The sequence below is a fragment of the Tamandua tetradactyla genome, chromosome 3 (genome assembly GCF_023851605.1).
Source record: "Tamandua tetradactyla isolate mTamTet1 chromosome 3, mTamTet1.pri, whole genome shotgun sequence".
Taxonomy (NCBI): Eukaryota; Metazoa; Chordata; class Mammalia; order Pilosa; family Myrmecophagidae; genus Tamandua; species Tamandua tetradactyla.
In genome coordinates, this window is record NC_135329.1 from 28,999,168 (window position 1) to 29,019,885 (window position 20,718).

The 20,718-nt window shown below is 44.5% G+C and overlaps 1 protein-coding gene across 2 annotated transcripts in view; it reads right to left on the reverse strand.

Annotated features, from left to right (window-relative positions):
* Positions 1-3,067: 3,067 nt before the first annotated feature.
* SCARA5 (scavenger receptor class A member 5) overlaps positions 3,068-20,718 on the reverse strand; it is a 132,301-nt gene continuing 114,650 nt past the window's right edge. The window contains exons 8-9 of one of the 2 annotated variants that reach the window (XM_077152879.1): positions 12,014-12,208; positions 3,068-6,166 (exon numbers count right to left, since the gene is read on the reverse strand). In XM_077152879.1, the coding sequence (XP_077008994.1) occupies positions 6,030-6,166; positions 12,014-12,208 (332 nt within the window). In that variant the 3' untranslated portion in view covers positions 3,068-6,029. The remainder of the gene's footprint in view (positions 6,167-12,013; positions 12,209-20,718) is intronic. The other variant, XM_077152878.1, reaches the window with a different exon arrangement.

Genomic DNA, 20,718 nt, shown 5'->3' on the forward strand with positions numbered 1-20,718 from the left:
TTTCATCTTCCAGAGTTGAACTTTCAGAATTCTAGTACTATTGTTGTTTATGTTTTATAAATAGAGTGCGATATTTAAGATTTACTGGATTCAAATTTAAAGTCTCCATCTACTGTGTGCTCCTCTCAGTGCCTGTGTTTCCCCACCGGTAGCACCAGAATGATTAGAACAGAATCAGCAGTTTTGAACATTCAGGGAGTTCATTCCTGTAAAGCCAGCTCCTAGAACCTGCCACACAGTAAATGTTCAGTGAATGTTAGCTACTGTTCCTGCCATATAATCTCTGCTTATCTACTACTATTTTGAATGAATGGGTTTTATTCTCAGTGTTTAATTATCTCCATCTGGAATTGTTGGTTATTTGTATAACCAGAGCTACCTGTGCCCATGTTAACTCACTAGCAATGAAGATGGTGATTAAATTTTTTTTTTTAACAATTAAGCTATTTTTGTTTTGCCTAATTAGGTTTGCAAGCAACCTTTGTTCCTTTGACCTATATATTTCCTGTGGTTCGATGCCATTGTTCTGTGTGTTGTTTAACATTATTCTAAAAGTCTGCAAAAAGCGCAAGAGCTTGAATATAAACTTCATGAGGCAGGGACCAAATCACTCTATCTGCTGTACCTAGCTCAGGGCTGTGCATGTGGGAGGTACTCCATACTTATGAAATGAACAAGTCAGTGAAAGAAGGGGAAGAACTGTCAAAGCCATTCCTCTATGGGTAGGAAATGGGTTTCCATAGAGAAAGAAACTTCATTCATTGTGTCCATCAAAACTCACCTGCATCTGTCATCGCGGAAGTACGAGGTCTCAGCGAACGGAGCCCAGGTGGGTGACAGAGTCAGCACGCTGTTTTCTGAGAAGACACCGTGAAACACAAAAAGAGCACCCATGGTGTGGACATAGGTAGGACCTGAGAGAAAAGTGAGCCAGTTTGGGACCACAACTGAAGTGGTTATTAAAAGACTTCTATTTTGGAGACTTGTCTGTTTTGAAGCTGTTAGAGTTTTTCTGAAAATACCTCCTTGTTGCTCATCCGTAGCTTAACTACGCCAGTAGTAAGGAGAACCTAGCAAGAGCTTTGGGGGCTAACCTTTGAAACAAGTCTGGGGGTGGTGGGCCTTGCTGGATGGAGTGAGAGAACCTTAAGTGGAAGACCCTACAGGTTCAGTCCCACCCAAGATTCTTGAGAATCTTGAGAACAGAGCTAGTCTCTGTGACTCTTGAGAACAGAGCTTGTCTCTGTTAAACCCTCATATTGTGTTTTAACAATGAAGGCTGTTCCTTTGTAATTCTCTCTGACCAGAAAATGCCTAAAGGGAGGATTTCTAATTCAGGGTGTATGAGAGGAATTACCAGAATTCCCACTGAAATAACCAGAAAATTGCACAAAATATTGAAACATGTATTTTCCGACATTGGACAACAGACTGTGATCCCTGAGAAAAGGCAAACAAGTAAGGTGAGTCCTCTCTTTGCCTAGGCTTTCTGCCAGACTGAAGTACAGGGAAGGGGGCCCATACAGAGTCTAAAAATCTTACTGAAGTGAAGAGATGAAGATTGGAGATGGGTGCAGCTAAGGCGGCTGGAACTTTCAAGGCACAGTACCAGAGAGAAGGGAGCTTCTTAGAAAAGAGTTCCAGAAATGTCCCTCGAGTCTTTGGCTGAATGCTATTCTGTGGATAGGTGAATCTGTGAGGCCCACAAGAACAACTTCTGAGGAAAGAACATTTTTCAGTGTCCACACAGGGCTGGGAGTCATTGAGTTCCCTCCAGCCAGAGTGAAAAAATTACCTAAGGGATTGAACATCTTTCTTCTTGAAATCTCTTGACCTATTCTAATTTGGGGATAAGTGGGCTGGTGAAGAGGGATAGATAAGTAAGAAAACTTTAGTCAGTCAGAACCCCAGAGCCCCTACTGGTCTTATTTTGCCAGGCTTCTATGATAAATACCTTAAAAAGGGTTGGCTTAAACAACAGCAATTTACTGTCTCATGGTTTTAGAGGCTAGAAAGCCTGCTTCTTCCTGGGGTTAGTAGTGCTTTGATGCTAGCTTGCATCAATTCTTGGGGTTCCTTGGTTTTTCTCTATTTCCTTCCAGTCACATGTTGATATCCTCTCCTTTTCTGTTCTGGGCTCACACTAATTTCCTGCTTACAGTTCCTCCTCTGTGGCTTTCTCTTACACTGCCTTCCCTTTTCTTCTTCTCTGTGAGGCCCCCAGTAATCCAGATTAAGCCCCAACCTCATTCAATTGTTATTCATAACTGTTTCAGTTTGCTAAAGCTGCTGTAATGCAATAACTAGAAATGGGCTGGCTTTTCCAATGGGGATTTATTAGACTACAAATTTATAGCTCTAAGGCTATGAAAATGTCAAAATTAAGGCATCAAGAGTAAGATAACCTTCTCTGATAAAAATTGCTGGCATCTGGGGTTCCTATGTCACATGGGAAGGCACATGGCATCTGCTGTCCTTCATTCCTGAATTCTGGTATCAAAATGGCTGTCTCAGCTCCTGTGGTTCCTTCTTGCTTCTTTCTCTGAGCTCTCTCTTGGTTTTATCTACTTTTTATACTCTCATAAAGGATTCCAGCAAGGAGATTAAGACTCGCCTTGAATGGGTTGGGTCACATCTCCATGGAAACAATCTAACCAAAAGGTCTCACCCACAACAGATCTGCCCCCACAAGGATGGATTCAGAGAATACGGCCTCTTCTGGGGTGCATAACAGCTTCAAACCAGCATAATAACTAAAAACAACATCTTCAGGAGATTCTATTTATAATGGGGGTTCACACCCATAGGAATGCAGGTTGAGATTAAGAATATGTCTAAATTAGGGTACATAATTCAATCTACTATACCAACTCAGCTCCAAAAAGCTAAAGGTTAGGGAAAGGAGAGAAAAGGCGGGAAGGCAGAGGAGGTGTTCTATGAGAGCTGAGGGAAGAGCTATTCTGAGAACAAAAAGACAAGCGACTTACACATCTGAAATCTTATAGAAATGTTAGAATACTTGATTGTCATAAAACAATATAGTTGAAGACTTAAAGGGCACCTAAGATTGAGAAAATTTTAATTCCTTTATGCATATCCAGTCCGTTACAGTGATTTTGTTTAAGTACAACACACATTGGTCCTAAAGCTAGGTCATCACAAGCATTTGAAAGAAGGGTGTCAGTGGTGCATTTTATATATTAGAGAGGCTGTAAAAAGGGGGTTCTCTCTCCTTTCCTATGGGAAGCCATTTACAGAACAGGAACCATAATGATTTTGCGCGGGGAGGAGGGAAAAGTTATCACCAGGCCTTTTAGAGGAGAGAAACAGGGTTCTTCCTCTGAAGATTTCCAGAAAATCAACTTTTTCTCTCTTGACTTCTTTTAGCAAATTATCATGGCCCATAGCAAGGTTGGGGCCATTGTGGATTCCCAAGGGTGCCAACAGTGAGCACGTGACCAGGATTAGGCAGTGGCCTCGGCCATACCCCACCTCTCCCAACTACAGCCCTGTACCTGGTACTTCCTGCCTCTCATTAGATGATGAGGCTCAGTGGCTTGGCTGACCTTGTACCTAGCTCTGAGGATTATCTTCTTACATGTGAATAAAAAATGCTAGCATTTATAATTCAACTCCAGAGGGAGCACATTCCCAAATAAGAATTCGAGGTGTGAGAAAATAGTGTATTTTCTTTATTAACTATGAAAGCAATTATCTTATAAGATGGACCTTGTTCTGTTGCTTGGGATTCATTTCCTTTGGTTACCAAAGAAAGATTGAGACATCATATTCCATCATGTTCTTGGTCAAGACTATGTTTATTGTCCTCCAGAAACTAATGAGACAGCTTTCCATATGCTCTCACTGAATTTTTTTGGGTGGGACTGCATGGTCCAGGAATCGAACCCTGGTCTCCCACATGGAAGGCGAACATTCTACTACTGAGCTACCCTTGCACCACCCCCACAGTCACTGAATTTTAATAAGAAAGAATATGATGGACAGCTTCTCAGTGACATGTTTTTAGCTTTATTGAAAATTTCTTTAAAATATTTTATTAATTTCAGACCAGGTCTAATGTCCTTTAGTCCCTAAAATACACAAGTCCATGATCATTTCCATGTCCTTTTAAGCAGGTATGTAAATTAATAGACTTTCTTTTTTTTAAGGTTCAAACAGTTGACACTTTTTTTAATTTAACAAACAAGATTTGTAAATTTTCAAATAAAAAGACCAGGTCAGAAATCTATGTGGGTCTTCATTGGTGTGGTAACAGGATTCTTGGCCAGAATTGACTTAGGAATTTATTTGTTAAATGTGACTTATTTCTGTGCTTATTATTTTTTTAAATGCAAACTTTGCATGTGCTGAGCTAAGTAGTAAAGAGTGCTATGTTTATATATGCATACATATATCGGCTCTGGAAAAAAGATGCATGAGTTCATGCGTGTTACACAAACATAGCAAATGGTCAGAAGAAGAGTTTCTGATCATGAGGACATTAATGAAACACAAGCATATTATAAGCAAAGAATGACCAGTAGCACACATTCATTGAGATGTCAGCTAGGAACTTTGATGGTCCTACACTTGGAGGGTCCAAGGTCTCAATTTTTCCAGACAAACCTGTGCTTGCCCAGATACGAGGGATGATTGTGCATCCAAGGCCTGTGAATTTGTGATTCCCCCAAACAAGGTGGATTGGTGCTCACTAGCTATGATGTAGCTCCCCTAGTCCTAGAACAATGTATAACGGCCCAGTCCTACCTCCTTGTATAAATATAGAAGATGATCTCTCTGTCAATAGAAGGGGACTGTGAATCAGACTTGCAAAGGTCCCATGGCCCTTTCTTCCCCCTGGAGGTTATAGGGAATCCTCACTTCATTCTACCCCTATAGGATCCATAGAGATGCATCACCTCCTGATCACAGGATTATATCCAGTGCAGCCTGGAAAATGCAACATCATCACCTCCAAAGAGCTCTGAGTTACTTGTGTGCCATGACAACACAGGTTTTAACCCTGATGCTCAATGACTGAGTATTGGCCTTGGTTTAACACAGACAGTGCCCATGTCACTCTCCAAATCAGCTTTCCTCCTGTGTACCCGGAAGCCAATCATCTCTGGTCTTGTACTTTTTACACCATAAATTTTGGAATACGTCGCTTTCTAGTCACATGTGTCTCATACCCAAGCTTCTTGCTCAAGCCTAGCAAATATAGAATAGGGTTCAGGTGAGGCCAATGGTCTCAATCATTCTCGGTTTTCTGATTTGTATGCCAGGTGAAAGGGTCAGGTGAGTGTTACCTGGAAGAAAGGTCCTACCCAAGTTTATAAGGCAAAGTGGACAAATGAATTTAGCACCCATGATACTATTTAGCACACCTTGGTTGTTATTCCATAAATGTTAGTTTCATTCCCTTGCTCCAAATCCAGTTTGATTCCTCCAGGTAACTACTGGCATTTCCTTCTCTTTCCTACAGCTGGCCTCTACCTTCTATCACTTCCCCAAACTAGAAAAGTCAGAGTAAAGAGGGAAAATGAATCATTCAGTATTGCCTCTTGCTGGGGAGGAAGATATTGAAACTACCGACTTAAATGAGGTTTAGGATTACCCAAGAAGTAAATGATCCATAATGCTTCCCTCCCAAGTTCATTGTTACATTTCTCTGACATATTCTCAGCATCAATCTGTAACTAACAGACCAAAAAGAACATGGATTCTGAGTCTTAATAAGTGGTGTTTGAAGGCTGAGCACGATTCAGTTGACCAGGGCTCCTTACGCAGGAATCCTGGTGGAAAGGAGATATTGGCAGTAGGTCCCAGAGTCACAATGCTTTGGAGCAGTTGCCCAAGTGGAGAACGATGACAGCCCACCACAGTCTTAGGATAAGGAATATGGGGGCAGGAGGGATGCTGGTGTGGTCAGGACAGGCATGGACAGAGTAGCCCAAAGTGATGCCTCATCCCAGGAATGCAGGAAGAAAGCTCTGCAGCAGTGCCTGGACCTGAGGCTGTGTCCACTGTCAGTGTCTGCTGCATGTGACCCCTGCATCCTCAGCATGTCCGCAATTTGTCACTCCCCATTTGGAGAAGCTGCAGCGGAAGATGGTATCCTCTGTGCCCTTGCAGGCAATGTCATCCATCCAAATCCTCCCTGTGCCTGTGGAGACAAGTCAATACAGTTTCATAGCAGCTATGCAGGAGATCAAGGAGTTGGGGAAAAGGCAGCATTCCTGTTTCTGTGCTTAACCAGGCTGTCCTGGGCTCCTCTGGCCTTCTCAAATCTGTTGGCTTCCTTCTGCTACACCCAACCCAGATTTCAGCCTTATTTTCTTGCTCAGTCTCTTGATGGTGATGATTGTAAAATTTACTGAGTACCTTCTACATATCAGGCATCTTACACATGATATTCCTCACCATGATGCTGTGAGATAGTTATTAATAAACCCACTTTATAGTGGATAAACTGAGGCTCCAAAAGCAATTGGTCCTAGTAGCTTAGAGTCTTGCTACTAAAAGTATGATGTGCAGACCAGCAGCAGCGATGTCACCCAGAAGCTTGTTAGGAATGCAGAGCCTCAGGTCCCACCCAGACATATTAAACCAGAATCTACATTCTAGTGAAGTGAGTAGGCATTAAAGTTTGAGAAGCACTGATATAGAGAAAGAAGTAAGCCCCTGCAGTAGGACAGACCTAGATGCAAGTTTCAGAACCATCTAGTGTGACCATTTCAGTTTTAAAAATGGGAGGGGATGACCAGGACATGGGATTTTCAGTGCTAAACCAGGTAAGTTCCAGGCAAGCAGCACAAATTGGTCACTCTGGCACCATCACTTATTGGTTCTACGACCTGGCACAAAAAAGCACTAGATTAAGAGTCATGAATTGGGTTCTAACATTTATTTGCTCTGTCACCTTGAGCAAATCAAATGAGGTAATGGTTCTTGTACTAGAAAGGGCCTTCAAAAACTACCAAAGCCCTTTCACAAGGTAGCTCAGGCATTAGAACCTTACCCTGATCCCAGTGCCTTCTCCTGCCTGAAACAGCTCACTGAAGAGTCTGGCAAACCACAAGACTCTCACATGGCACCCTCCCCATACCATTTCTCTGTGGCCATAAAACTTTCCCTTTTACAGAAATTTTGAAAACTATTAAAACCTTGAAATTCTGTAATTCACTCTTGAACTGCACCGATGAAATTCTTCTACAATGAATGTAAAGGAAACATCTAAACGATTTCGATGACCACTGATATACAGCATAATTAAACAATTAAAACATAGTTTTGTCATACAGAGATTTTTAGCACATGTAATGGGATTGCTTTGCAGTGAATTCAAGGACAGGGTTGGGGTGACATCTCCTTCCAGCCAACTTTTTGGATGTTGTTTCTTCATCAGAGCCTCTTCCCTGGCTCTGGCTCTGGCCTGGAGACCCTGTGACTCTTACACAATAAACCCTTTCATGCAGAGCAATCATTTGCAGATTAAACATCTCCTGGAAAACACATCAGTTTATAAATTACCCAAGAAAAGGATACATCCAGGCCCAAGAGCTCTGCCAGTTAGTCACACCCAAAGCAAATAAAGAAGCTCTGAGGAGACTGACAAATAAAGAATAGCCTAAGATTACCCAGCCCTAATGCATATAGAGTATATCTGAACTGTGAACAAATAATGGGAATGGGATCATTAAATTAGCATCACTGAATGTCTGCATTTACTAGACACTAAGTATGATCACTGAAAGGCTAATTAGGCAGTGAACCATCTTCCCTCCTCTGACCAGGGCCTAGAGGCCAAGATGCCACTACTCCAGGTACAATCATCACTTCAGCCTTAGAAGTGACATTTGATTATTCTAAGCATGTCCAGACGGGCGTCTGTTAGAAATGCAGAGACTTGGGCCCCACCCCAGACTTTAATTAGAGTTTACACTTCAATAAGACCCCTGCATACAAGTCTGAGAAGCCCTGCTCTGGAATTACATCTGCAATTTCACCTGAATGTTATCTCTTTTGAGCTATATAACAGCCCTATCAGGAAAGTAGGGTATTCTCCCTATTTCACAGATGATAAAAAAGAAGCAGCAATGAGGTAATGTTTCATCTTGAGGCTGCAAAATTGGGACTTATTAGAGCACTAAGGTTCTGCTTGAAGGTGACACCTGTTTGGGTGTAATGGAGACTGAACCTATCCTTAATATCCCTTCATTAACTCAACAAATATTTGAGGGCTTACTATGTGCTCAGTGCTATTCTAGGTGTCTGGAGTTCAATGATGAATAAAAAAAAAGATAAAACACAACAAAAAAATTCTTTGCAACATGAAGCTAACATTCAAGCTTGTATACGTTTATTTAAAATAGTACTAATACATGAATGTTTGTATGTTAAGAAAGTTTGTATGTTAAGATTTATCAATAAAATTATTTTGAAAAAAAGAACGGTATTAATAGTAGGAATAAATTATACTGAATCCTTCCACAGACTTCCATAGAAATGTAGGAAGGACAGCTTATAGAAAATAAAAAAACTGAGGTCCCCAGGGTCCCATAACTTTTAAGTGAATGAGACCATGACTCAAGCCTCTGATGCCCAGATAGTCCAGCACTTACTCCTTATATCAGCACAGTACACAGCACACAGCACCTAACACTAAGCCAGGGGTTGGCAAACTGGGGGCCAAATGCAGCCCAATGCCTGTTTTCTAAATAAAGTTTTACTGGAACACAGCCCCACCCATTTGGTTACTTTTGTGCTACAACTGCAGAGTTGAGTGGTTGTAACAGAGACTAACTAGACATATGGAGCCCAACTGAACACTCTACATGCAAAGGAGAGAATCACACGGCAGTGAAGCCCAGGTTTGGAGGTGGCTTCTCCAAGGTCACACAGACGGTGAGAAAAGCAGAGGCTGAAGTTCTGAAGATAGTCAAAGAACAGGTAGTCTGAGGAGGGGGAGAAGAGAGAGCTAAGGGTAAAGAAATTTGTAAGAAGGAGGGGCATGCAAAAACAAACAAACAAAAAAAAAAACCACAAAAAAACCGGCAAGAAGAAGGAGGGGCACGCAGATGGCAGCCAGGAGGCAGTGCCTAGGGGTCCCGGTGAAGGTGGTAGGAATGATGGGCCTGCAGTGAGGCAGCACATCCAGAAGGGAACAGATAGAAATAGAGAAGACGGAGGGGCCAAAGGGCTGCAGAGTGGGTGCCCTGGGAGTGGGAGTCAGGGCACCCCTGGGGTAGAGGGCTGTGGTTGGAGGGTGGGACAGTGGTGTTTCTGAAGACCTAATGCACAGCTCCCCCTGCTGCCAGGAGAGGCGGGCATTCTCTCCCCTCTGTCCCCACAGCTGCTGCAATATTAGAGCCTTTACCATGCTGACCTGAAACAATGAACTTGTCTAACCGACCTTCTAAACTGAGCACGTTGAGGGAGAACCAGGTTTATTTATCTCTGTGCCCCAGAACTCAGCCCATGGTAGGTGCCTGGAAGTTCCGCGTGAAGAGAAGGAAGAGAGAGTGGGGAATGCAGCTGGGCTACTGGAAAGGGCTCAGGAAGAGACTCTGTTATGTGATCCTTTCATGTATGTATCCAGGCCTCCATTTCTTCTGTGTGCCCCATTAACACCAGTCCTGTCTCCCTGCCAAGGTTTTGAGTGTCACTGAGATAAGTCACTGGACCACGATGAGGAAATAATAATGCAAATCTGATGGATATGTGGAAGCAAGTGAAGCTTACCATTGACTGGTTTAAAGGAATTGACTGGCAATTTTAGAGCTTCCCCACACTAAAGCTAGTACAAAAACCAAGGTGGGAAGAAAGAAGCCAGTCTCTGATGGGACTCCTGGCTGTACTACCTTTTAGTTTGAGGCTAACAGTACACTTTTTTGGGGGGGGAGGGAAGTGCATGGTCTGGGAATTGAACCCAGGTCTCCTGCATGGAAGATGAGCATTCTACCACTGAACCACCCATGTGCCCGAGTACTAATTTTTTTTCCCCAAAAATGGTTTTACTTCCACTTATTAGAAAGAAGGCCTTGTTGGAGCCAAATATGGAAAAGTGACAACTATTCCGAGTCTTCCTCTTATGAACAATAATGTCTATTTTCCTTGAAGAAACAGGCTGAAAGGAAGCCTGGAGTTTTAAGTAGAAGAAAACTGCTCTCTCCCAATGGACTGCCCCCCCACCTCCCACAGCCCCTTTGAACTCCCCGTTTGCTCTGGCCTTTATGTAGAGGCCGGCCGGGTCAGGCTGGGGTCAAGTGGCCGCTTTCTGCCAGCTGTCTCAACAGATGTCACAGACAGTTACTTTCTGCCGATGCTATTGAGATCGAAGGGACAAGATTCTGAGAAAGAATTGTGGGCAGTGGGTAGGGGAGGTAAGGTGAAAGGGCAACTGTGAGGAGTGGAAGGTTGCACGGTCAGTTCTGCATTTGACCTGGCTCTGTTTCCCCTGTCTGGAAACGATACTCATCTCATGCTGCACCACTGGGTCCAGTTAGCCATTTAGTACAGTGTGTATGTGTGTATGTGTATATGTGTGTGGTTGTGGTGCCAGCAGCCCACAGTCGTGGGCAAAACCCCAGGCATGTGGCTCATGCTGCTTCAGAGCTTACAAGGGGGATCAGGCAACAAGGTAGGAGAGCATTGGTCCAAACCCCTGCCCACAACCATGGGATACAGTGTCCTCTTGACAGTGAGCAGAAGCATCTTAAGTCCCAGGGGGAGCAGGCAGAAGGCACATCAGAGAGCCTGCCGACCCCCTTTAAATTACAGATGAGGAAACCGAGACCCAGAGAGGGGAAGCAATATGTTCAAGGTCACAGAGCCAAGGGATGGCCTGCTTTTATACAGGTATGGGGAGTCCAGGCTCAGTGCAATTGGATCATTGTTTTAGTTGTGTCAATATCAGCTTCTCCTTGTTCAAGGTCTGAGAGAGGAAGAGGCATGTGTGAGTGTGTGTGTGGGTGTGTGTGGCTCTGTGGGTGTTCAACACATGTTGGCCATATCTGCGTGCAAGTCTTTGGGTCAGTTTGGGTGGTGTCAGCAGTAAGCATGCTAGACTGGGAGAGAGGCTTGATACAGTGAATGGGGTCTGAGCTGGGGGAGAGGCAGCCTCCCCTCAGCAGGAAGGGAGTGGATACTGCAAGTGAGCCCCAACCCAGTAACGGTCCATGCTCCCCCCTCAAAGTCCCTTCCCATACTAGCATTTGGTAGGAAGGGAGGTGTGCTTGAGCATGTTGAAAGGAAATCAACCCAAATGGTGAAGGCTTTTGAAATCTTGTCATGTGAGGACAAGATGGAAGAAGTGGGGATATTCATCTGGAGAATAGAAAACTCAGAGACAGAGAGAGAGACAGCTCAGCAGGGTGGTTAAGAACACGGATGATGGAGCTGCCTGCTTGGGTCTGGAATTCAGTCTCTAACATTTGCTGGCTATGTGACCTTTGGCAAGTAACACAACCTCTCTGTGCCTGTTTCCTTATTAGAAAAATAGGGATAATATCTGTATCTTCCTCATTGTGTTGTAAGGATGAAATGAACAAATATCTGTAATGTGTTTAGAACAGAGGCTGGCACACAATATGTGCTATATAAATGTTAAGCAGCAAGAAAGAGGTGAGAGGGCAAAGTACTAAGATCTGAAGAGCTATGAAGTGGGAGAGGGATTTGATATGCTCTCTGAGACACAGGAAGTGGAAGTAGGGCCAGTAGGGGAAACTAAAGAGTAGAAAATATTTAAATTCAGAGAAAAGAAGAATTTTCTAATAATTATTAAGGTGTGAAGAAAGCCTGGTTTGCCCTGAGGGATAGTAAGCACCCCATTGAAGGAAGGACTCAGGCAAAGCCGGGTGCCCTCCAGGAAGGACTGCAGGATGGCTGTCCAGGGGATCCAAGCTTTGGAGGGGAGCTCAGACCAGTTAGCCCTGAAGGTCCCTTTCAGTCCCAAGACCCTTAAGCCCCCTCGTTATTGCAGAGCCAGTCCTTTTCCTTCTGAGTGCCTCACCTTGCCCAAACCGAGCGGTCCGGTACACCTCCTCCACGCCACGGAAGCCCAGCATGCGGCACACCACATCCCCATCCTTCTTGTCCCAGCCGTCGTCGCACACGGTGCCCCAGCGCCGGTCATGGTACACCTCCACGCGGCCCTCGTGGGGGCCCGAGCCATTCACCAGCCTGATGGCCATACTCTCCATGCCACCTGAGGAGAGCAGCAGGTGTTATCACTTAGCTCTGAAAGCAATAGGGCCCCGTTCAGAGAATGTCTCTGAATCCCCTCCATCCCCCTTCCCATCTGGGGCAGGAGTGGGTATATGGTTTTTCATCCTTGCCCTCTATTAGCCTTCTCTCCAGACCTGGTTATTGCCAGATGGCATCGGAGGTGGATGAGAGGAAACCCAAGTGATGGTTGAGGCTTTGGGGACAGGGTGGTCCAACTGTGAACTTAATGGCCAGAGAGGTCCCAGGAAGCATCTCAGCCCTGATTCTGTTACTCTGTCTACTTTCTCACTAGACTGTGAGCATGAAAGGGCTTGAAATCAGACAGATGGTTGTGAATTCTAACCCTGCCACTTACTATCTGCAAATGAGAGAGAGCTTCAGGAACTCGAATGTGCCACTGATTGTAAGGCACATTACTATTTTATTTTCCACTAAGAAGGGAAAAATTCCACTGACTATAATGGCAAATTACATCAGTTGTAGAATGCTTCTTGATTTCAGACATGTTAAAATGTCATAGAATCAATATATGTAAAGAAAGCTTAAAACAGCATCTGGAACATAATAGGCTCCTGTCTCTATCGGAATGACCTTAAGGAAGTCTTCTAGTTTCTCCAAGCCACATCCTCAACTGTAACACAGGACAAGCCTACTTCATAGGGCTGCTGGGCAGGCTACATGAAATCGTGTATTTAAGATGTATATTTAAGGCTCCTGGTGGAGCACCTGGCATATAGCAGGTGCTCAGCAAATGCTAGTTCGCTACCCCTTCTTTAATGGCAGAAACCCAGTTACATTCATCTCTAAACTCAGTTTTTAGCAGTATCTGGCTGTAGGAATAGAGATTTGCTGAATGGATAAGGTAATGGAGATTAATTTTTTGCATTAAAAAACACATTGCATTACTTCTTCAAGGGGGTATTTCAGGGACTCTGAGACCACAGGAGCAGCTTAAAGACGTCTTAAGATCATCTCAGAGTCAGGATTTGGCTGGGGAGTCAGTCTCAGGGTGATACATGTGGTTAGCATCAGAGTTGGGACTGGAGCTCAGATCTCCTGAGGTTGCCTTCTTCCCTTCTCTGCCACTCTCAGGGGGGCTGCTTTTACCCCTTGGGAACATGAGTTTCCTCATAAAACATAAGAGTTAATGCTGGTTCATAAATCTGACCATGCATCCAAAACATTAGGAATGCTTGTTAAATGTAGATGCCCGGGCCAATCCAGTCAAGGTGAATCAGAATCTTGGTGACTAGAGTTAAGGATTCGTATTTTCAACAAGTGCCCCAAATGACTCAGAGGCAGTTAGTCTATGGATTGGCACTTGGATGACAGGGTTTGATGATCTGAAAGGTTTCTTCCAGCTTTAATATTCAGTAATTCCAAAACCAGGGAAGATGTCAAAGTCATTTTTTTAATGACATTACTCAACTAGAAACCATCTGGAACATGTGGAATGGGAGTGGAGGCAGATACTGGTATGTGACCCAGTGACAAATGGCTGTCACGAAACAAGAAAATCCCTATGTGAATTGCCAGGAAAAAAATTGGCAAACCCATTGCGGTGAACACCTAGGGATGCCGAAACACCAGATGCTAGAAGAGACAAGGAAGGACCCTTCCCGACAGGTTTCAGAGGGAATGTGGCCCTGCTAACACCTTGATTTTAGACTTCTGACCTCCAGAACTCAGGCAATACATCTCTGTTTTGGGGGAAAAGAAAGAAGGCGAACCCCATAAAGTACTAAACTCCCAGTGAGCTGGAGGAATCTCCCCTTTAATGACTGTGACTTGGCAGGGAACCTTTGTAGGCCCTTGAGGTAATAATATAATTGAGCTGTGCCAAATGAGAAAGGAGAAGTGTCATTACTGATCATGTGTCTGTTAATCATGTGTGCTGCCTAGCCTGGGACTCCCCAGTACACTCCGCAGAGAGCAACTAGAAGCCACCAAGAAACCACATCATTTCCAAGGTGGTGAACTATTACAGGGTGTTTACTCTGAAAGGCTCCTCATGATATTTAATACTATTCTGTATGCATTCTTCATTACTGGCCAGGTCTTTCTCCCCATAGTTAGTGAAAACACGAGCTCCTGCCGGGTTGCCGAAAAAGGCCCAGGATAAGCAAGTAAGCCTAGGAATCTTGGAGATGAGGATAATATGGAGAATAGCCAGAGTCCAGAGAAAGTCCCCTGGGAGCAGTAACGAAGAGCTAACCTGAAGCCACTGGCACCAAATGAGCCCAGGCCCCTGGAAGAGGTTGGCTATGGCTGAGGTGTATGCCCAGGTTGCTCCCAGATTTCCCTCCTCTGTCATCACTGGGTCACAGTGGCAATGGGCAGGTCAGACTAGGTGGCTAACAACAGAAGCCTCAGTGGAGGGTCAGGAGGTAGAGGGAAAGATGGCCAGAGGACTCTGTGAGTCCCCTACAGGGCTTGGTGGACTAGTTTAGGACATCACACCATAACAGAAGCATAAAAGAATGAATGTCATTTGATTCTACTTAGATGAACTATCTAGAATAGGCAAATTCATAAAGATGCAGGGTAGAACAGAGGCTACCAGGGGCTTGGGGAAAGGTGGAAGGGGAGTTATTGCTTAACAGGTAAGGAGTATAGGATCATGAAAACGTTCTGGAAATAGTGGTCTTAGTTACACATACTGTGAATGTTCTTAATGATGCTGAATTGTACACTCAAAAATGGTTAAAATGGCAAATTTTAACCTACATATATTTTATCCCAATAGAAAAGGAAAATAAAAATAACACAAAGAGGCTGGACGTGATGTGGGTAGGCAGAGATGATGTTTGGAGATTTCTTGCCTTGTTCTTGGTTGCTCTGTCCAGGCTCAACTCACACCATTCAGTTATTCATTTATCTATCCATTAAACAAATATTTATTGAGTCTTCTATGTGCCTGACCCTGTTCTAGAAGCTGGGGATACAACCATGAACAAAAACCCTGCCCTCGTGGAACTGACATTCTAGTAGGAAAGACCGACAATAGGCAAAATATACAAATAAAAATATAATCTAAGGCCAAATAATGATAAGTTCATGGGAAGGGGATGGAAAGTGATGGCAGACAAGGAGGGCCTTGAGTAGAGGCCCAAATGACGCAAGGAAAGTCATGAACTCCTCTACCTCAAGAAACCCCTCTTTGGGCTCTGCTTTTCCTGTCCTTTAGAACTCAACTTAGGTGCCCCTTCTTCCAAAAAACCTCCACTGGTTCCCCAAACCTGGCTAGGGCCACTTCTACGGACATACTTGGCACTTTGTAAAATAATTGCCTGTTTATCCTCTTGGATGCTGTCAACAGTCCAATGACAGATTACATGGCCTAATACAGTGCCTGGTACACTAAGATGCCCAATAAATCTGTGAAAACTAAACACATGCATAAATGAATCAACTAGTTAAATAAGACAGACCCAGGAGGGCAGCTCCCCAGAGCCCAGGTGCCCTGGTGGGGGCCTGAATGGAAAATTGGCCATCAGGGCATTCCTCCATTCCCTCATTCTTTGCTATATCACAGCCACTTCTACTTACTCACCCACCGAAGGTTCCTTTGGGGGGATGTTCCTGGATTCTGGACTCATAGCTCAAGCTACTGGTTCAAGGACCATGCATCCCAAGTCAGAAAACAGGGACATGTTTGTCATAGGATTATGGCGGGTGCTAGAGGAAGTCTGGAAAGTATCAGTTGGATGATGAAATATTGGAATTCTCAGGATCTTTCAATGTATATGGAAGTGACTAAAGGATATTAAGAACAGGACAACTTCAAAACTTTCGAAACATATGGTAACCATAATTACGGGACCTGGTCCATGCCCCCTACTCCCTTGTAGCAGGCCTCTCTAGTCAAAAAACCCAGGATGTCCTCCACCAACTAGGACCAAATGGATCTCAGGGACTGAAAAGAGGAAAAGTGCCCATGAGGGAAAAAAAGTCTAGACAGTATCCTGCCAGAGTCTGGGGGAGGCACCACCGCATTCAGGCTCCAGTGTTGATCCCCCAAGCCCTGGCGCTTGTTCTCATCACTTGTCCCCAGATCTCCAAGATTGAGGACTTCTCCCTGCAGTGGAGCTGAACACCATCAGTTGGTACTGCCCTTGGGGTCTGCAGATGCCGTACCCTCCAAAGAGTCAAAATGATTCTGAAGGTGGCATCACCTCCCCTGGACTCATCCAACCTGGATGCCACATTTAATTCTAGCTCATCTTATGAATAGGGCACTAAGCTGTGATTTTTGCATCCCTTTTCTCCCCTAACCAACTCTTAGTTCTGTTGTGACCTCCACAGGCTGAAGTCTGATCTGTTTATGATACAGATTTTCCCAATTCAGGGACTATGGAAGTCCAAGGAGCTATTTCCATAACAATGTCTCCTGCCCCTGCCTTCTTTGCCCCTGAAGAGCTATGGGGATGGCAGGCAGACACCTTTCCCAGGCCCAAGAGATGACGCCACCACCTGGAACAAATTTGAGGAGTCACTAAACACACCCCTACAGTGACCTCCTCTCTTGCCTGAGAAGGACATCATGACTTGGTAAGAGGTTTGGGTTTCTGTGGGTGAAAGGTTTAAGCCATGCTTTTTCTGGCAGTTTCTGAACCACGGCAGAGCTTTCTTACCAAGTAACCCACCACCACTTGGAAATGTTCTCACCCCGTAGCTGTGTCAGTCCCCACATACTCACACATGGTGCCTGAGAGGCGGCCTCAGCCCAGTCTGTGACCTACCTACCCATGGCCCTCAGGATACTTCTTGTTAGTCCAGACAACTTCTTCCTTAGAGACCCCACCCAGAGAGGGCCCACCCAAAGTGGTTGCTGCAAGACGTCCAGGGTGCAAAGAGATGCCAGTGTGTCTGTCTTTACACATTACAGCAGAGGAAAATGGAAGGCAGGGGATTGAACAAAATTCAGGAACTTTTGGGCCAGTAGCAAGAGGGGATGATCCAGTTAGAGGGCAAAGTGCAAGTGCTCTCATGGTGAGCAATGGGACCTCAGGTTTTTGAAAGCGCATATGACATCTCTTAACTGCCCCTGTTTTAACGGTCCTGTACCTCCTTCTTGTATCTCATCTCAGAGAGCCCTGGGAAATCCTCCTGAAGCAAAATGAAAATCAGAAACCCTGAAGATAACCCTGCTCCTAATCATTCCCCATGTGGGTTTCTGATTTTGATTCATCCAGGAGCCTCCTAGGTGAAGGGAACATCAAACCTTTCATGTCACCTGCCCACAGTTTGCAAGCTGAGAAGACAGCACTGATTCCCAGACCAAATCCTGCTCAGCTCTGTGTACATGTCATCTTTTGGCTAGGAAACCCAAGCTAAAGGCAAATGCTAAGTAGTTTTATCACCAAAGGAAGAAATGTAGAGATTTTTCTAACTTGTCAGAAAATTTTCTAACTTAAGAGCTTAGCTTGTCCAAACCCCCAGTTCACTAAGCCTTAGGCAGAGCTTTTCCTTGTACCCCTGTAGCAGAGATACCCAGAGCTGCTTTTCCTTTTCCTGCTGCTTCAGTATTAGGGGCCACGGACCCTGCCAACATCCTTTGGCAAGGGTTCACCCATTTTATACACTGAACCAGAGAAGAGTCAGAACAGACCAGAGGCATCACTACTTAATTTCACTTGTATAACCCTAGAGGAAGAAAACTGATGAGTGGAAAGCCAGGGCAGGAGACTGGCCCTTTATGGCTGGGCAGCCTTCCTGCTTTCTCCCAGGTCAAAAGGTCTATTTCACTCAACAAGTCTTCTGGAACATCAGTGGTTCTAACTTCTTAGAATCTTCTGCCTACCTCCAGCCCCAGAGACTGGAGGCTTGGCTCTCAGTACCCTGACCCACTGCACTGACTCTGCCCCATTACTCAGGCCATTCCTGGGACCACGTATATAGCTCTCATCCACTTTCCTATAGCAAGGCCCCAAATTTGCTCAAATCTTGACCTGCAGAACTGATCTCTCAGTAGAGAGGGTGGGAATGAAGTACAGATTGGGTCATGTAATGCAGAAGGACTAGGAGTGGTGTCTGGACTAGGGAGTTTTGCATTTTCTTAGGATCTCCCTGATATTAACTTCCTTTAACTTTGTCATAGGTTACAGATGTCCCCATTACTTAGTGCATGGCACTAGGTTTAGGTAATAGTCACACAGTCTGTGGGTTTTCCAAGCATCACCAATGATGGAGAAGCATAGAATTTGCCAGCTGGCAGAGACTTGAACATCACAAAGTCCAAACTCTTCAAGTGACACAGAAGGGAAAAGAGGCCCAGAGAGGTGCTACATCTTGCACAAAGTCATCCACAGTAGAAGAAGAGCTACTTAACCCTCAGGCCAATTCTCCATATATAAACCCTTTTCTTTCCCAGAGTCCTTCATTCTTAGTAAGATTCCTTGAGCAAGGTTCATTAATTCTGCTTCACAACTTTGATGCATGATACCTTTTAATGGAGCAATTACATTAAAAACAGTACTGCTACTACCCCAAATTCAAACAGCTTTGCTTCTCTTGTCTTATCGGGGGGACCAAGATGGCAGGTGATGCTCTTGGGGAGCACAGCCACTGCTGACTTTGTATTTCAAAATGAACATGTTGACATTTCCAGGCAGAGGAAGGAGGCACATGCCTTAGCTTTTGAGGAAAGTGATAATATTCTTTGAAGTCCGGGATGATTCTACTTCTTGTGCACAAATTTGGGGTACAAAAGGTACATTATCTTTATTCTTTATACATAGCTTTATAAATGTTTGTATTTATCTTCTCAATGATCTACTTATCCATCCAAAAGCATTTATTGAGTCCCTACCATGTTCCAGTATTACATTAGGTACTAAAGATGCAAGGACAAATAAGTATAGTTTTTGCCAGAGCTGGCAGAAACCTGAGGGAATTCTTAGTCTAAATTCCTCATTTATAGATGAGGAAACTGAGATCCAGAGAGAGGAAGTAACCAGCTGTTACTGGGATGTGAGATCCCTTGCGCTCTAGACCACTTTCTTCCAACATGGGCCACTTTCAGTACTGTTTAAGCCATAAGACAGAGTTAAGCTGGTATGATGTTAAACTAATAGGGCCTAGGATGGAGGCAGGCTGGTACTCCTTACATCAGAGGATACTGTGTAATAGAGCTCAATAAAAGCTTTCTATAAGGGCTCTGCATGCATATCCTATTTTACCAATAAAATTGCCAGCTCCTTGGGAAGAGAAATCATGTCTTATTCATATATGACCACTAAGTACTTAATATTATTGACAGGCAGGCTGAAACTATTAAATAAATATTTGATGAATAGATGAGTTGAGGATAGATGGGTGGACAAACGCATGGCTTTGTCCATGGGTACAAGTGGAATCCCCATCTGAATGCCTCACGGTTCCTGTACCTCCCCGGTTCTGGTCCTAACCTTCGGGGTCTGGCTGCTCAGAATGGGTGCTAATCCACCTACGGGTCTTAACGGGTGTGAGGGCAGGAAAAGTGTTGCACTAACATGTGTACCACGTACTCACGGTGCACACAGCAACTGGACTGCAACTATTTGTACGCCCCATCTGTAGATCACTCTAGACTCCCCACTAGTGATTGATCTCTAGGCATTTATTAAGCTAGCCATGCAGACACTGAGGTATGTAATCCTGTCTCTAAAAGGCAGTTCCAGGCTGTCCCTGCTAAGTGCCACAGGAATGGTCAGAGGCAGGCAGTGTGTGAGAGGAAGAGAGCAGTGAGCCAGGAGAAAGGTGACTGGCAGAGGTCTAGTTGAGGCACGCTGCTAACCAGTTTTGAGTGCTGGAGGCACTAGGACACTCTGTTCCTCTATTTCTTTGCCGGTCATACAAACTCCCCAGGGTTGTTGAGTGGATCAAATGTGATGTCACAGGGGAAGCAGATTATAAACTGTGCCTTAGACACATGGTGTATGTTGTGCTCACAGCCCAGGAGCATTTCCTTATGCTTGGGTAAGGTCATAAAATATTGGTCTGGCTCAAAAGTTCTGTCCAAACAACTATGATGATGATTAGCAGGATAGAGTCTCTCAAGAACTGCAATTGGAGGAACAGGGAGAGAGCTGAGCAGAAGCAGAGGCAAAAACAGAGGCAGCCACCGTTAAAAAGCCACGTTAGCAATGAAACACTAGAGTGAAGAGGTGAACTCCCAGATCTGCACTGGATTCTAAATGAACTTCTAGTTCCAGGCTCTGTAAGCCACTTATTCCTGTTCTTCCAATGCTTGTGCAGATGTCCTTACCATAAGCCCTCATTACTCTAAATGCCCCAGATGAGCCTCTGGTCCTTGCTACCAAAAAAAGTACAAACAGCTCCTGTGAATCCCATACACCCCAAAAACGGCTGATTATCTACTTGCTTTCTTGCACCCTGGGTGGATTAGGGACTTTGAATGGAGGAATATACAGTAATGGTGATTCCCATAGGGAGGCATCACAGGAGAGTAGAAAGAGGTCAGTTCTAGACTTAGAAACAGAATTCTGC